Source organism: Cariama cristata, unplaced genomic scaffold (genome assembly GCF_000690535.1).
Source record: "Cariama cristata isolate BGI_N322 unplaced genomic scaffold, ASM69053v1 scaffold10256, whole genome shotgun sequence".
Lineage (NCBI taxonomy): Eukaryota > Metazoa > Chordata > Aves > Cariamiformes > Cariamidae > Cariama > Cariama cristata.
In genome coordinates, this window is record NW_009623809.1 from 2539 (window position 1) to 16884 (window position 14346).

The window sequence follows — 14346 nt, forward strand, 5'->3', positions numbered from 1 at the left end:
AAAAGAAAAAAGGCAATGCACAAATGGGTAATTAGTATAAAAGTGCCAAGACCTGTTTGGAAAGTTAACATTGTATTATACAGTCAGAGTTATAAATGAGGCAAGCTACAACAAACTTCCAGCTTAATGTGGACAATATTCCAGTAGTTGTTTCAAACATTTGTTTGAAAAAAAAAAAACAAACCAACCAAAAAAAAACAACCTAAAAAAAAAGAAAGAAAGGAAAAAACCCCCCAAAATCCAGGAGCCGATGGTGTTATTCTATGGAGCTGATTAGTGCTGCATGTATATTGTCATCAGTGTCTCTAGCCAATGCATTCATTAAAAAGCCTTTTTAAGGCTAAGCAGGAAAAGAAAAATAAGAAACACCCTGAAATGTAGCAAGTAGCAAGAGCAACGCTTACTGCTATAATCGTGCACGTACTGTACACACGCAAACACAAGAGTGCACACACACACACGCACGCGCACATACAAACACTTTCAAATCAAACCAAACCAAACTGTAGGTAGAATGAGATGCTCTTTTCTTGTCTTTCCTAAACTCACAAGCGATTAAGCGCTGATATGGAATGCCTGTTTATCTGTTTCTGCTCTGGGTAAAATCTCTCTCAGATAAAAATACATTCAACAGGAAAAAAAATAGAAAAAATATATACTGTATACATAGCATTTTATATATACAGTATATAAATGTATAGTGTATATACACATGCACGTATATATACATATGTATACCTACATGCATCTGTATATACATATATATACACAAACATACAAATACTTTTTGTTGTTTTTAGCATAATTATATTTACATAAATATTCCTATAATGCTAAAGTTTAAAGAAGCATGATCTCCTTTTTTTTTCTGAGCTTCAAAAAAGGTGCTTGAGTAATATACAATTAAAATTAAGCAGCTTCCTAGCATGGAAGTAGTTTCTAAATCTGCATACCAGTAAATAAGAACATCAACAGGAAAAAAAAAAAACAACAACAACCTTAAAACAGTCTCTTTTTTACTCTCTTGTAAGCAAGAGCTTTGTCCAATAAAAATATTTTTCCTTCTCCTGTATGAACAACCAGAGATTGATATAAAATAACAAAACAAAACCACAACAGACAAAACAAACAAACAAAAGCCCCTGGAACTGCACGGTGTTCTTGACTTTTCCTACCGTCCTTCCTTCAATACTGCTGTCAAAAGATCCAGTGCTCATATCAGGAATTACTTAGGCCTCAGTCATTTGCTAACTCTGCCGAAGTCTGGCTAATCTAGCCAATCAGCTTTGAAGAAAACAAAAATAAAAACAAAAAGCAGCACAAGGTATAATTTTACACATCCTTAATAAACCCACCCTTTATTTTCTGCTATAACCTTTTCCTTGCTATTTCATTAACTACTGCAGCTTCTCATCATATAGAAAAATATTTGCAGCTACACCACACCTGTGATGTGACAAATTCTGTTCTAGGAGTATATTACCGTAGCAACAGCTGGAAAAAAAAAAAAACCTCAGACCTTTTCGTATTTTTTTTTTTACCTGGGGTTAGGCTTTGCTGCAACAGATGCTATTTCAGAGCAACAGGAAAAAACACTATCCCGCTGCTCGGCAGTATTCTTTATTCATTTTCTTCTCCAGCCAAGCATGACCAGCTTTTCTTCTCTGAAGCTTCCTTTTACCTCATTGCCTACCCCTAGCCCCTGATTCCCCCTCCCAAAAAAACCTCTATAGCTATGTTACAAGCAAATACATCTTAACAAGTTTTAAAACTTTGGTTCTAAGAAAACACTTGGTCAGTTATCTCAAGGAAAAGTGGGAATGCTTTTTTCTGGCACATTGCAGGAGTCAGAGCTCATCCCAGTAAGGTCTTAGAGCTGTACATGTAGTCACAAACCCAATACAATCCACTAAGCAAGTGCACAATTCTAGTTTTATTTTAATAGCAGACTTAGTCTCTCTCTCTCTTTCTCTCTCTCTCTCTTAAATCCTTGGTAAGGGTGCAATTCTTCAAACTGTTTGATAGAAATTATCTGCCTGTAGGTTGTTCTGTTTCTGCATGCTGTAAAATCCACTGTATCTTGAATCTGGGTCTGCAATTCTTAGCATCCTCTGAGAACTGTCCACCTGGACCATGGTACCTTTCTTGCAGTCCACATATACCAGTTGGTTGTTTAGGCAAGAAGGCTGTTAAAACAGAAAGGGAATATTGAGTAAATGAAAAAATTTTTGTATTCCGCACATAATTAAAAAAAAGTCTTTGCGGTTCAAGTCCATAAGCACAAAATAAAAGGAAATTGGCAATGAAAGTCTGGACTTTTGCTAAACCTGGTAAAAACTTATGATATAAAAGGCATTTGAATATGGAGTAAGGGCTTAGTCCGCTGATGGAACTATTAGTCAAAACAAAGCCATGCTCTTTCACTGTTCATTTCCAAGCTACCTGCTTCTTCCTTTTTTTGGTAGTCTCAGAATATTTAATTGGTAGATATTTCCCGAGATCTCTCTTAAAATATTAATGGCAGAACCATACGAGGCAGTTATTAGAAAATGTGATAAACGCTACTAGTACATACAGCACCCGACATTGGACAAGACTTTTAAAATGGATGAAAGTTAAGAAAGCAAAAATATTCTCTTAAGAGTTTGACTGCAGATAAGAAAATTGCATGTCTTTACCTACATATATACAGAGTTGGATTTTTTAAAAAATTTTTTGCTGAGCTTGATTTCTGTCTAGTGACAACTCATTACTATATGGAGCAGGAAATGTTTTTGTTTGATAGTGAAAAAAAATCATTTAGGAGACTAAATAAATACCAACAGACTGGTACAAAACAGTTGAAGACATAAGGAGAAAATAATTTAAGAGAGTTCACATGATGTGAACTCAGCTGCATCCTACACAATATTCTAGTGAATTTTGTTTTCCAAACAAGTGAAAGCCTGGCAATAGACATACACACGGCACCTTTGTCGGAGCTTTGTAGCAGGACACTGGAATCCACTGCTTTTTCTGATTGACGAACAGAAGGACGATGATCAGCAACAATGCTATCGTGATTGGAATTGTCACCAAGGCAACAGAGCTAACCGACGCGTCTTCGCTTGGGTGAGGTCCACTGCCGCTTCTGTACTCTCCCTGGAGATGATTCATGTCTGCAAGGCAAACGTCAGCATTCGGTCGTCATTATAAACAGGCCTTGACCGTAACGAAGAACATAATCATGAAAGTCCCAGTCGTGGTTCTTGTTACTCATATCAATTTGGACTTTCTCCCCTGAAACGTCACCTTATTTCTATAAATTAGAACAACTGAAAGCTAGTATCTTGTACAGTGACTATATTAACTGGGAACAAGCCATCAAAAAGAGAGGAAATAGGATGGACTCTAAAGCGCAGTAACAAGCAAGTCTGACAATAACCTCTTAGCTCAGTTGTGTTTGCACCATCTCATCTGACCACAACCAAATTCCCATTTGTAAAAAAAAAAATAAATCAGCCTGTGTTCCTATGCTGAGGAAAACCCAGAAGTCTTAGGATGAAAGTATATTTTTTTTTTTTTGTCTTTTAAAAACTGGTAAGGCAATTATGATGTGGTGACTCTCTTATTTGTTGAGAACGTATCACGATACTTGCACCCGTCAGCCTGTGAAAGCAGACTGCTGGCGGTCTACTTGACGGCAGCAAGTTTTGCGTGTCATTGCAAAGAACGGTCATTTTCAATGCCATATACAACACTCCCACAGAGTCTGCAGTCTGTTTATAATCCCCAACCAGGACAGCTGCAAGCCAGGTACTAACACCTGTGAGAAATGAAAATGCTGTAATTATAAAAGCATAGGCTTACAATTATGTAAAGCAGTTACATTTCATATATCCTTTCTCCACACAATAGTATGCTATGAGATCATCCTTAGATACTTAAAAAAAATATACAAGTTTAGGTAGTCCTTCAATTAGAAAAGATTAACAAAGACCGTGTCAGAGAGTGTCTCCCCTATCCTAGAATAACGATTTCAGCACAATTTTAAACAAAAGATGGATTTACATCCTTTGACAACTTTATTAGCTCTGTGTCATTATACTTGAAGTGTTTTTTTTAACTCTGACATTTATCTGTGATGTATGTTAAGTTGTCGTACATGTTTTCCATTTTTGTTTATCAATATAAGAATGTCAAATGGATCAAATGAAGGTCTATCAACTCCAGTGGCCTGACAACAGCCTGCTTTCTAGTTTTTATATCAGAAAAGACACTGCAGAATAATTCCTCATTCATCATTTTATCGCATTCTTAATTTTATAGAACTCTGTCACACCAACACAGATGTTTCTTCCACGCTGAAGATGGAATGATAATGAGACCAAACTGCATAAATGTAATTTAATAGACTGACTCATCTTTACTCAAAGCAAAGTGCATGTAAGGGTTCTGCACCGAAGAATATTCTCAGATAACCACCTTTTCAAAGGATTATAAAGATGCTACCTGAATAGAACAAGTAGATGCATTAAAACATGGGGAATAAACACAGACCTAAGTTGGCTCGGTTTGTATCAGATCTTACCTCTGTGAATGTGGATGATGTCATTTTCGCTTGGTGTTGGCCAGTTTGGTACTTCTAGTTCAACATCTCCTCGATGATTTGTCTTCTCAATGGGGATGTTAGTAGGTTCAGGTACATACATCTCTGTGAAATGAGATAAATGCGTTTCGCAAATGACAGGCTGCTTAACTTCCCAGTCCTGCTCTTAATTTAGGAAATATCCTTGGCCATCTGCAGTGCTTTGTCCTATGAATCCTTTCATTTGTTTCAGAATTTTCACCATTACTAGTCTGGGATTTCGTTTTAAAACCTGTTTCCTACTGTACACGGGATACGTGCCTGCTGCCATTATCATTGCCTGCCTTTTTTTGTAATCCTCAAAGCAGGAGAATTGCAGGAGGGAGTACTGCTGAATCTCCCCAGTTGTCCTGTCGGAAGTAGTTACCAACTGACTAAGATGAGCAAAGTCCTGCAGAAGTATGTCAGGACTAGCATTAAAAACCAGTTCCAATTCTAATGTCCCTTGTGTCACAGCTAAGAAAATTTCATATTACTTTTAAGCCAAGTTAAAATGATAAATAAAGCAATGCAATATATGAAAAGTAACAGAGTCTCAGAAAAGACTGAAATGTTAAATCACTGACAGAATCTGCAGAGATGTAAGAATATTCTTACTTCACTAATGTATTTCCATAACCTTGTGAAAGGACAGAGCAGGGGCAAGCAACTAATCTTTGAGTTCACAGTTCTCAGAATAAGTAAAATTCAAACTCTATATTTGTACAATATGCCTATCTGTTAAGAATATTAATTTTCCTGAAGTCTAAATGACTCTTGTCTTCTTGATCCTGTTCAAACATGGACTGACATTCAAAAACCCAATTAAAACACCACCCTTATCATCAGTCCTGGAAAACCTGCATTACAATAATCTGAGTTGTCACATCGCATTACCCGGACACATGGGACAGCAGCTTCCCTCCACGTTGATGGGTTCAGCACAGGGCAGGGGTGGGCAGCTGACGGTGGAGCAGAGCGTCTGACCCTGCAGGCAGTAGCAGTGTGTGCAGCTGTCGATGTCCCAGCGTTCCTCGTCCGCGTACGTTTTGCCACTGAAGTGGCAGACCACTTTCTTTGGAACTGTGTCTTCTGTTGAAGGAAAACAGTGGTGGGATCACACGATAATGGCCAATCACACACAAATCTGATTTCGTCCCCAAACACAAAAGTGAAACAATTGCTACAAAGAAATCCTGGCTGTAATTAAAAGACCCTCTCTACATCTTCCAGAAAATCTTTGTTAAAAAAAAGTGTCGTTTCTGCTTCTTCATGAAGTATGTAATTAGCCTGCGCTGCTTCTCCTCATTGTCCTCGTGCAAGAAGCTAGAGGATGAATGATTGGGACATGAAATGATGGTATCAAAAGGGCTGTGAAAATTAAGAAAAATTGAACTTTTTTACATTTGACTGTTTGAGACTGCCAACTACCCCTTCTCCTCCTTGTTTCTTCCTAATTCCTACTTAACTAAGAAAAAACCCAAACTACCTACATTTCTAATTACCAAGGTTCAAGAAAGATGAATTCAGCCTGGAATACTTGAAGAAAAGATTAGGCAGGTTGCCGAGAAGGATGAAGCAACTCTCAGGTGTCAAAACTAGAAGTGCTTAGACTATTTATTATGATAAAACAGATTCGAAGGGGATCTGATCATTCCCCGTTACTGCATCAATGGAAAACCCCAGGAAAAGGGCAATAACCAAACTCGGTACATTTTTTCATGGTTAGTATTCTACAAATTGGAAATTGGTGTGATCTTAATCCTCGAAAAAAGTGAGGCTCCAAACACCTTTCCCAAAGACTGAGCACTGTAAAACTAACAACTTTTCAGATAGATTTTGACACAGTAATAGGGACCTGGACTCGATGAAGGTAGTAGGTTTTGGGAAAACGCTTAAAAGAAGCATTACACTTTCTGCCTGAGCATTCAATACACCATTTTTTTAATGCTGCATCCTATGGAAGCCTTTTAGGTGGTCTGCAGTGTACCTTCTATTTCACTGAGAAGACAGTCAGGAATTGCTTAGCCTAGGATGTTTTTTGTAGATAATAGATAATATAGATAATCAAAATAAAACTTCACAGCAGAACCTCCAAAAGCCAGGCAGCACCTCATTTTCATCTTAGCTTCTCGCTACCTCTTTAAGTTTCTTAGAGGCAGAAATTATTATGATGAAACCCGCTGATGACATGAATTTGCAGATTAAGGATACGCATGAGATAACAGAATGAAATCACAAAGTAACTTCTTAAGCTGTCAGAGAAATACTGGCTTAACATTCACACAGATTACATATGTAAATACGCCACTTAGAATTACCTCCCAAATATAAATAAAAAGCCTCATTAAATAATTTGGCCACCAGTACAGCTTTCAATTAGTGACAACAGAATAGACTGACATCATCCAGAATAACAAGGTTAGCAGTCAGCAGCCCAGTGCAACAGATCTGGGCAGAGTAAATTCAAATGCAAAAGGAGAGGGCAAGAAGTACTATTGTGAAAATACTAACGGAATTATCTGAAAACCACAAATGTTCCAGAGGTCCTTGGTATGGGTATCCCATGGTTTCCATGGCTGTCGGTATGGGTCCCAACCTCTCCAAGCAGAAGATTTTGTAAGCGAATACGGGGGCGGACATGGGAAAGGAAGAGCCTTGAGGAAAAGGTGGCTACAAGCTGCAGAAAGCACGTTAGGTTCTTCCATAGATGACGTGCGTGTTGGCATACAGAGCCGGCGGAGCGCTGTGTTGGTCAGAAAGTAGGTATGGCCGGGGCGAGGGCGAGGCACACAGCCCCAGCAGTCCTCGGCTGCTCATGACCTCTGCAGACCTAAAGCTGAGCACTCCCCGGGCACTCAGGGCTGATCTGCTCCTGAAGTGCTACCTTGCCTCGCTCAGGACCGCTCCTTCAACTCAGCAGCTGGTTTGGCTGGAAAAGTCCTTTAACTTGCTCAGGCATTTGCCAGTTTGTAAAGAACACATCACAATTTAATACAGTAAATGTTTTTTAGAAGAATGAACAAAGGTAAAATCACAATAGCGGTGTTGCACCTTTGAACCTCAAGACGAAACTTTTAAGTCCTAAGAAAGTATTACCCTGTGCGCACCTCCCGTTTTAGTATCCATCTCTAGGCAAGTATAAGCACAGGATGAAGATGAAGGCCACGCCACCACCAAGCGCTCAAGGACAGCGGAAACAAGAGACTTGCAGTAAGAAACCCACATACATAAATGCAGTTCAGAATATTGCGTCTAGCTCTACCTGTCTCCTCTCAAATTTCCTCTAGCTGCACCAGTAAATCATTCTCATCCAGTAAATAAACAAACAGTCAATGCTCTGTTTTCTGCAGAAGACTAATCTTCTCTCTAATGAAATAGATATCCCTTTATCCTTCCTAAAGTAGACGGTTATCTTTCCAAATTAATCTTTCTTTGCATGAGAAAGAAGAATGTTGAACACACAGGATGAATTTGAGGATTCAGACAAACTACAAATCATCCAAGGACAAGGTAAAATTGTGAGCTTGAATCTATACTAACTTGTTAGGCATTAACCAGATCTGGATCCAGAAAGAAGCAGAATAAAATACAGTGCTAAAACCCTGCATAATTTTTGAAATTCCAATAAATGAAGAAGGCCTGTTTCCACAGAGTTTGCCTACTAAACATTTTATCAGCTATTACATGAAATAGTAAGGAAGAATCCGTACAAAGATGTGCTTCACAGTTCTCAAGAAATGAAGAGTAAAACAGTAAGAACCAAGAAGACAAAAATTAAGTGCATGACCGTACTCCTCTTACAGGCAAGAGGAACCATTAAAAAAAGTTGTTTCCATGAATTTCAGTTATTTAGACCACAAAACATTCTGACAACATAGTACAACTTGGATTAATAACATGTATCGTCACTGAAACTCTTCATATCTGAGCCCTAATTAAAATCTGGCTTCTGTATTTCGTATTGCTGAGCAGTTGCTACTAAAAAAACCCCAATCATTAAGCTTTTGCAGCTCACACATTTAGGTATTTGCAACATTGTGCAACTATATGGGATTCAAAGTAAATTAATTAAAGCTTTATCTACATGCTGCGTGCGTGTATTTGTAAACCTGACATGCAAGGTGTAGGCACAAACTTCTAAAGGTTTTATTTTTGTAGTTCATGGCACTAGTCCCTGTGGTGCATCCCTTCCTCGACCTAAAGAATTCTCCAGTACGGTACTAAGGCTCATGTTCTGTCTCCACCGGTTTGACTGCCCAATTCGGCATACACTCTGTTTTTCTTTTTAACGTTAAAATGTATTCTGGATTAAAATGATCTTTATGGTTGCAAAGTCAATCACTGGAAGAAAAGCTTGCAGAAAGACAGTTGTCAAGGAAACTTCAGATCCTCCCCATTTTGTATGCAAACCATAATGAGAAAGCAGTACTAGGATAACAGTACTTTCCCCTCAATATGTCCTCATCAGGAATCTAAGCAGGGTTCCACGGGCAACTGAAATTTTGATACTTTCTAACTTTTCCAGGCATTTCTTTGATGGAATTCCTTGCATATCCCATAAAACTGTATGACCTATTATTAAAGAGATTTTATTTGCAACGACTTGCAAGAGCTATATCAACGGTACATATCTGAAAGGACTTTGCCACCTTTCCGACATCTTCCTGATGAAGAACTGTATTGTTTATAGATGGGCAAGTGGATTCACATGTTCAATTAAGGATACTTAAAGCCTGTCAGTTTTATTACATTTCTTTTTACTAAATTCTTTTCTACTGTATCTCCCCCTACTAATTTTGGAAATTAAGGTTATAGTAAGCTCTGAATGCTTTCCAACAATCCTGCAAAGACTTAATTTCAGTAAACGCATTACACAATTCCTCTCTATCAGCAGCTTCCGTTCTACAGCCTTTGCACTTGCTGCGAACTCACAAAAAAAGTAATCTGTAAATAAATATTCCTATTCAAAATATAATGAAAAAGTGATCAGTTATCTCAAATTCTGCAACTTTAAAAATGCCTGGCAATTTTCACTATCTACAGCATCCATCATTTACTTCAACTCCAAATTCAAAACCAGTGTATGGCCCTTAATTCTTTATGCATTTTTAAATGTATTAGAAACAATTATTTTCCCAATTTTTTTTCTCAAATATATTATTTTGCCTCTTCTATAACTATCTTTAATGAACTTCCTGTTTTTTCCTGTATTTTAATTTAGATGTCTTAACACTTCTCCAGTCCATGAAAGTTCGTTAACGCTACACCTTATCATCTGCAGTTGTAATCAATACTTTCTTCACATTATCACATAAATCTTGACGTAACATATGTGTTACTTGGCATATCTTCCTTTAAATAAAACAATTTCTGTGTAATGTTTTCATCTAGCAAGGTATATTACCAAGTTTTCAGGAGGATGTCCTCTCAAGTTTGTAGGCAAATTACATTTATATCTTCGTGCACTTCTACCTAAAACCCACAGAACACGATCCTCGAAGCTCCCTCTGCAGATTCCACTCTCCAGTTCAACTGAAGGCACAAACTGCATCTCCCCACAACAGGGAGAACATACTTCAATTTGGAAATAAAATTTCTTTCTTATTCCCAAGAAAGGGTACAGCAAGTTATCAGCTATTTTTATTTGCTCACCAATACAGTAAGGACAACATTGTCCCTTTCTCAAAACGGGTCTCTCGCAGGATACCGGTGGGCAGGACTCAGAGTAGCATCTAATCACACCATCCATGCAAATGCAGCTAGTGCAGACGTTAGGCTTCCAGGACTCTGCTGTCAGAAAAATATCTCCTTCATCGTTTTTGCAATAACTGGGCATGCTCTCATTGCTCGATGAAGAGGGCTGAAGAGGCTCATCTGTAAATATAAACAGATGAAGTTATTTAACTTACAGTAGCTAACTTCCCTCATATTTCCTCAACAGAGGGTTCACTCTTGAAGAACACAATGGAACCGTAACACGTTGGCTCAGTACTTCCAAAGATCTGCCACACACCAATATATACCTGGGCACTGTGGACAGCAGGAGTCCTGTGTGCGGGTGGGGCTTTGACAGAGAAGAGGTGGACAGACTTCAGTCTCACACAGGACACGGCCGCTGTGGCATGTACATTGTGTGCAAGAATCAATATTCCATGTCTCTCCTTCTACAAAATATTCCCCACCAGGAGCATGACAGATTGATGGACTGGTGAGCTCTGGCTTCTGCACAATTATTTCATCTGGGAAAAGCAGAATTAGAAGACAGGCATAATCAACTGTAACTCTAATGATTACAAACGTACTCAAGATTACTAATTTCTGTTATTATTGAAAATATTAGGAATAACAAAACCAGCTCTAAATACATTCTTAATGAAGCTCTGTTGACTTTATGTCACTTTTGACTTTATGTCACCTGCCTCTCATGGAAAATGGGAAAAATATAAACAAGAAACAAATTGAGAATCAGTCTGAATAAATGCTAGTTAATATCCATCAGAGATAACTGCAAGCATTCTTGGCATTTCAGAAAACAAATCAAACCAACCTGTGATGTAGAAATTCCACAAGACAACTGTCATTTTCTGAAAAATTGTACTGATCAGACAGTTTCTTAACTGCTAAATATTAGCATCAGTGCAATTCCTGAAAGGATGGATAAGTATGCTTCTTGTCTGGGATTTAGGAAGTCCAGATTCAACTACCTGCCTTTAAGTTTCCTGAGCGATATGTCTGCACCATTTAGTGCCAGATTAAAAAAAACAACCAAACAAAAAAAACCACACACAGAATCCCCCACCCAAACCCCTAAAATCATGTGAGCACTTAACATTGGTGGAAGTGCTTCATCACTTTGTTTCAGTAATAAATAAATAAATAATCTGCAGTCTTTGAAGTGAAAACTGGACCCAAGGAGATGCCACAGTGTGTAGATTCCTATTTCCACTGACTGTATCTCACCAAATTAATTCCTTTTCAAACAATTAATTACATCACCTCTACAGCCCTGGCTAAAAGACTCACCCAGCCTCTAATCAGGCAGTTTAGAGAAGAGATTTGACCTCTTCAAGTTAAGAAGGACCTGCAACCCTTTCCCTTGCTCAGCATGAGTGTCCTCCAACCACTGGGGTATTAAAAACGGGGAACTCTCTTTACCTCTTGGTGTTTTAAAAGAAAAAAGAAACCTGTCCTGCACTTTGAAAGTGTTTAAGCACTTACCATCAAGAAAAGGTTATGCCACGAACTGCATCCTCATAGCCTGCTTAAAATGCTTTGAAGCCCACCCCCACGTAAGGGGCAAGAAAGGCAATGACAGTTGCCAGCCAACCACGCTGGTTGCTTTGGACCTGGAGTTAGGCCACCAGCTTTTTCCATCCATGTTTTATTCAGCTACGAGTTTGAAAGCTACATGCTGCAACATAAAGCTTCAGGCTTATAAGTGATGTTGTCCTTCAGCCTGAATTCAACCCACCTAACATTAGACAACTAAGTTAGGTGCCTACGTTAAGAACTGAGCTGCCTCAGGTTTCCTGTGCTATGAATGGAGGGGAAGAGAAAGTGACTTCCAGGAAACGACTCTACAGCTCTAAACCACTTTCTGAAGGTCCCTCTCTCCTACCTAATTAGAGAGATGCCTAATGTGAACATCACCCTAATCCAAATACCTTGGGGAAGGACAGAAAAATTAAATGGATAGCAGCTCCTCTAGTCTTTTAGGCAGTCGAAGGCTCAGAAAGTGCATGTGCTTCTCTGCACATCTGCAGCACCGCTGTACTTGTCTGGAGAACGGCGCTGGTGCCCTTTGCTCTCGGACATTGCCACGCAGCAGACACACCACTCAGTTATTTCATTTCGGGAGAATGACCAGTAGAAGCCCCCGAGCCTCACTCTGGCCACAAAGTACTCATGCATTTCTTCGTTCAGGGAATATTTTCTCTTTCACTGATTCGCTTATGCTGTGCTTTTCCTAGTGCTTACATTTATGCACCACATATGTGATTCAGTAGCATTCACCTGAAGTCAGATAGCTGGTCTGCTGCCTTGTCACTGCTTGTTTTTTATTTCAGCTGGAACAATATATTACATCTTATGCAATGGCATCCTAGCTCACCATGGCAAAGGCAATACTAACTATTTTCTGGAAATTTTCTGAGTCCTTTGCATTTCCTTTGCATTTAGTTCTCTGCAAAGGCAGAGGCCTGTTTTACTCCAGCTCATAATCATAAAAGCATAACCAGGTAGTACTGCTGTACATACGGTATTGTTTACTGCTCCCTTAGCAGCTTTGATCGTGATTTATCACTGCAGCTGAATTGCTCCAAATGTACAACTGCTATATTCCTGAAGGAGCAACTAGCCAAGCAAATACACACTTTCTGGATAGCATGGTTCTGCAAAACACTGGCAGTTAATGGCTTCCTAAATCTTACAGGAAACCTGGAGCTCTTCATGAGCATTGTAACAATCCACTTAAACCTCTCCATATATAGAAACAAGGTTATGACGAATGTTGTAGCAGTCAAGGTATATCTTGCTCTGTTGAAAACTAACTAAATATGGAATTGAAAGTAACCATTTTTTTTTTTCAGTCTAAAAAATGACCTCTGAGAGCTGCCACTTCCCTGTTAGGTTAACAGTGCAATTCAAAACTCAGTACATCAGCATTGCTAATTATTTCAATGTCCTTACGCCAGACACAGTCGAGTGACGTGCTCGCAGTGTCACGATTCCAAACTGCATTCCTGTCTACTGAAAGCCGTGACATTTATTTAACAACGTCACTGGGGAATCAATACATTGCAAAATAAAATCAGAAGCACGTCTCTCACAAATATAAAACCTCAGTGGGGGAAACAAAACCACACTGGCAGTAATTTGGCCATATTAATTCATACACTGATATATGCAATCACTTTAAAAAAAATGCTGTGTCTGCCCTAGCACTGTAAGAGTTTACACCAAGTATGACTTTGCTAACACAGAAGCTAGGTGACTTGTACTCTGAAAGCTGGAAAGATGTCAGACAGAGAAAGCTAGGCAGATGCTGTATCTCAAGGGAACGGACACCACTGGGTAAGCAACTGCTCTTTTGTATAAAAGAGACCAACATTGCTGGTGCTCAGAATCAAACACTGATCTCATCCCCAAGAAACGTGTAGTGTGAGAGGATACGTACTGCTAATCTCATATTGATCTTTCTTCCATGAATTAAACATTAGGCTTATGAATGGTTTTACCCAAACTCATTCTCCATACACAAAGTAACTAGCCGCTGGCACTGCTGGAAGACCAAAATTAACATTATTCTTACTTGAATGCTCTGAGGTGTCTTTATGTGCTAGGCAAAACAATACGTACAAGTATGCTGATTGTAGAGTGCCATCAGGAATGAGTCTTGGGGACTTAACAAGAGAATTGCTGGAACTGGAACAACCATCCTATATTTCAAATTTTAAATCTTGAATTTTTATCTGATGCTAGACTGACATGTTAACCTGTCGCCATCCACATGAGGTATACTGTCCCCTACAACAATACACAAATCATTGTGATAAGGTCAGTGACTACTGCAGTCCTGAATTCCAGCTAGTGCGAGTGGAAAATAACATCCCTCTCCAGTGATGTGACTTTAGGAATACGATATTCTGTATTTATTATTTGCTGTTTGGCTGCTCCTCCTGGAACAGTATCCACAACTGAATCTTTCGCTTGTTGTTGTTTTCTTAATTTCCCCCCCC

The 14346-nt window shown here is 38.9% G+C and overlaps 1 protein-coding gene across 1 annotated transcript in view; it reads right to left on the bottom strand.

The window, feature by feature from the left end:
• Window positions 1-1539: 1539 nt before the first annotated feature.
• The window catches only part of CRIM1 (cysteine rich transmembrane BMP regulator 1 (chordin-like)), a 28179-nt gene continuing 15372 nt past the window's right edge, over window positions 1540-14346 (bottom strand). The window contains exons 5-10 of the mRNA XM_009702910.1: window positions 10633-10848; window positions 10262-10483; window positions 5504-5698; window positions 4571-4693; window positions 2971-3158; window positions 1540-2186 (exon numbers count right to left, since the gene is read on the bottom strand). Coding sequence (XP_009701212.1) covers window positions 2010-2186; window positions 2971-3158; window positions 4571-4693; window positions 5504-5698; window positions 10262-10483; window positions 10633-10848 — 1121 coding nt within the window. The 3' untranslated portion in view covers window positions 1540-2009. The remainder of the gene's footprint in view (window positions 2187-2970; window positions 3159-4570; window positions 4694-5503; window positions 5699-10261; window positions 10484-10632; window positions 10849-14346) is intronic.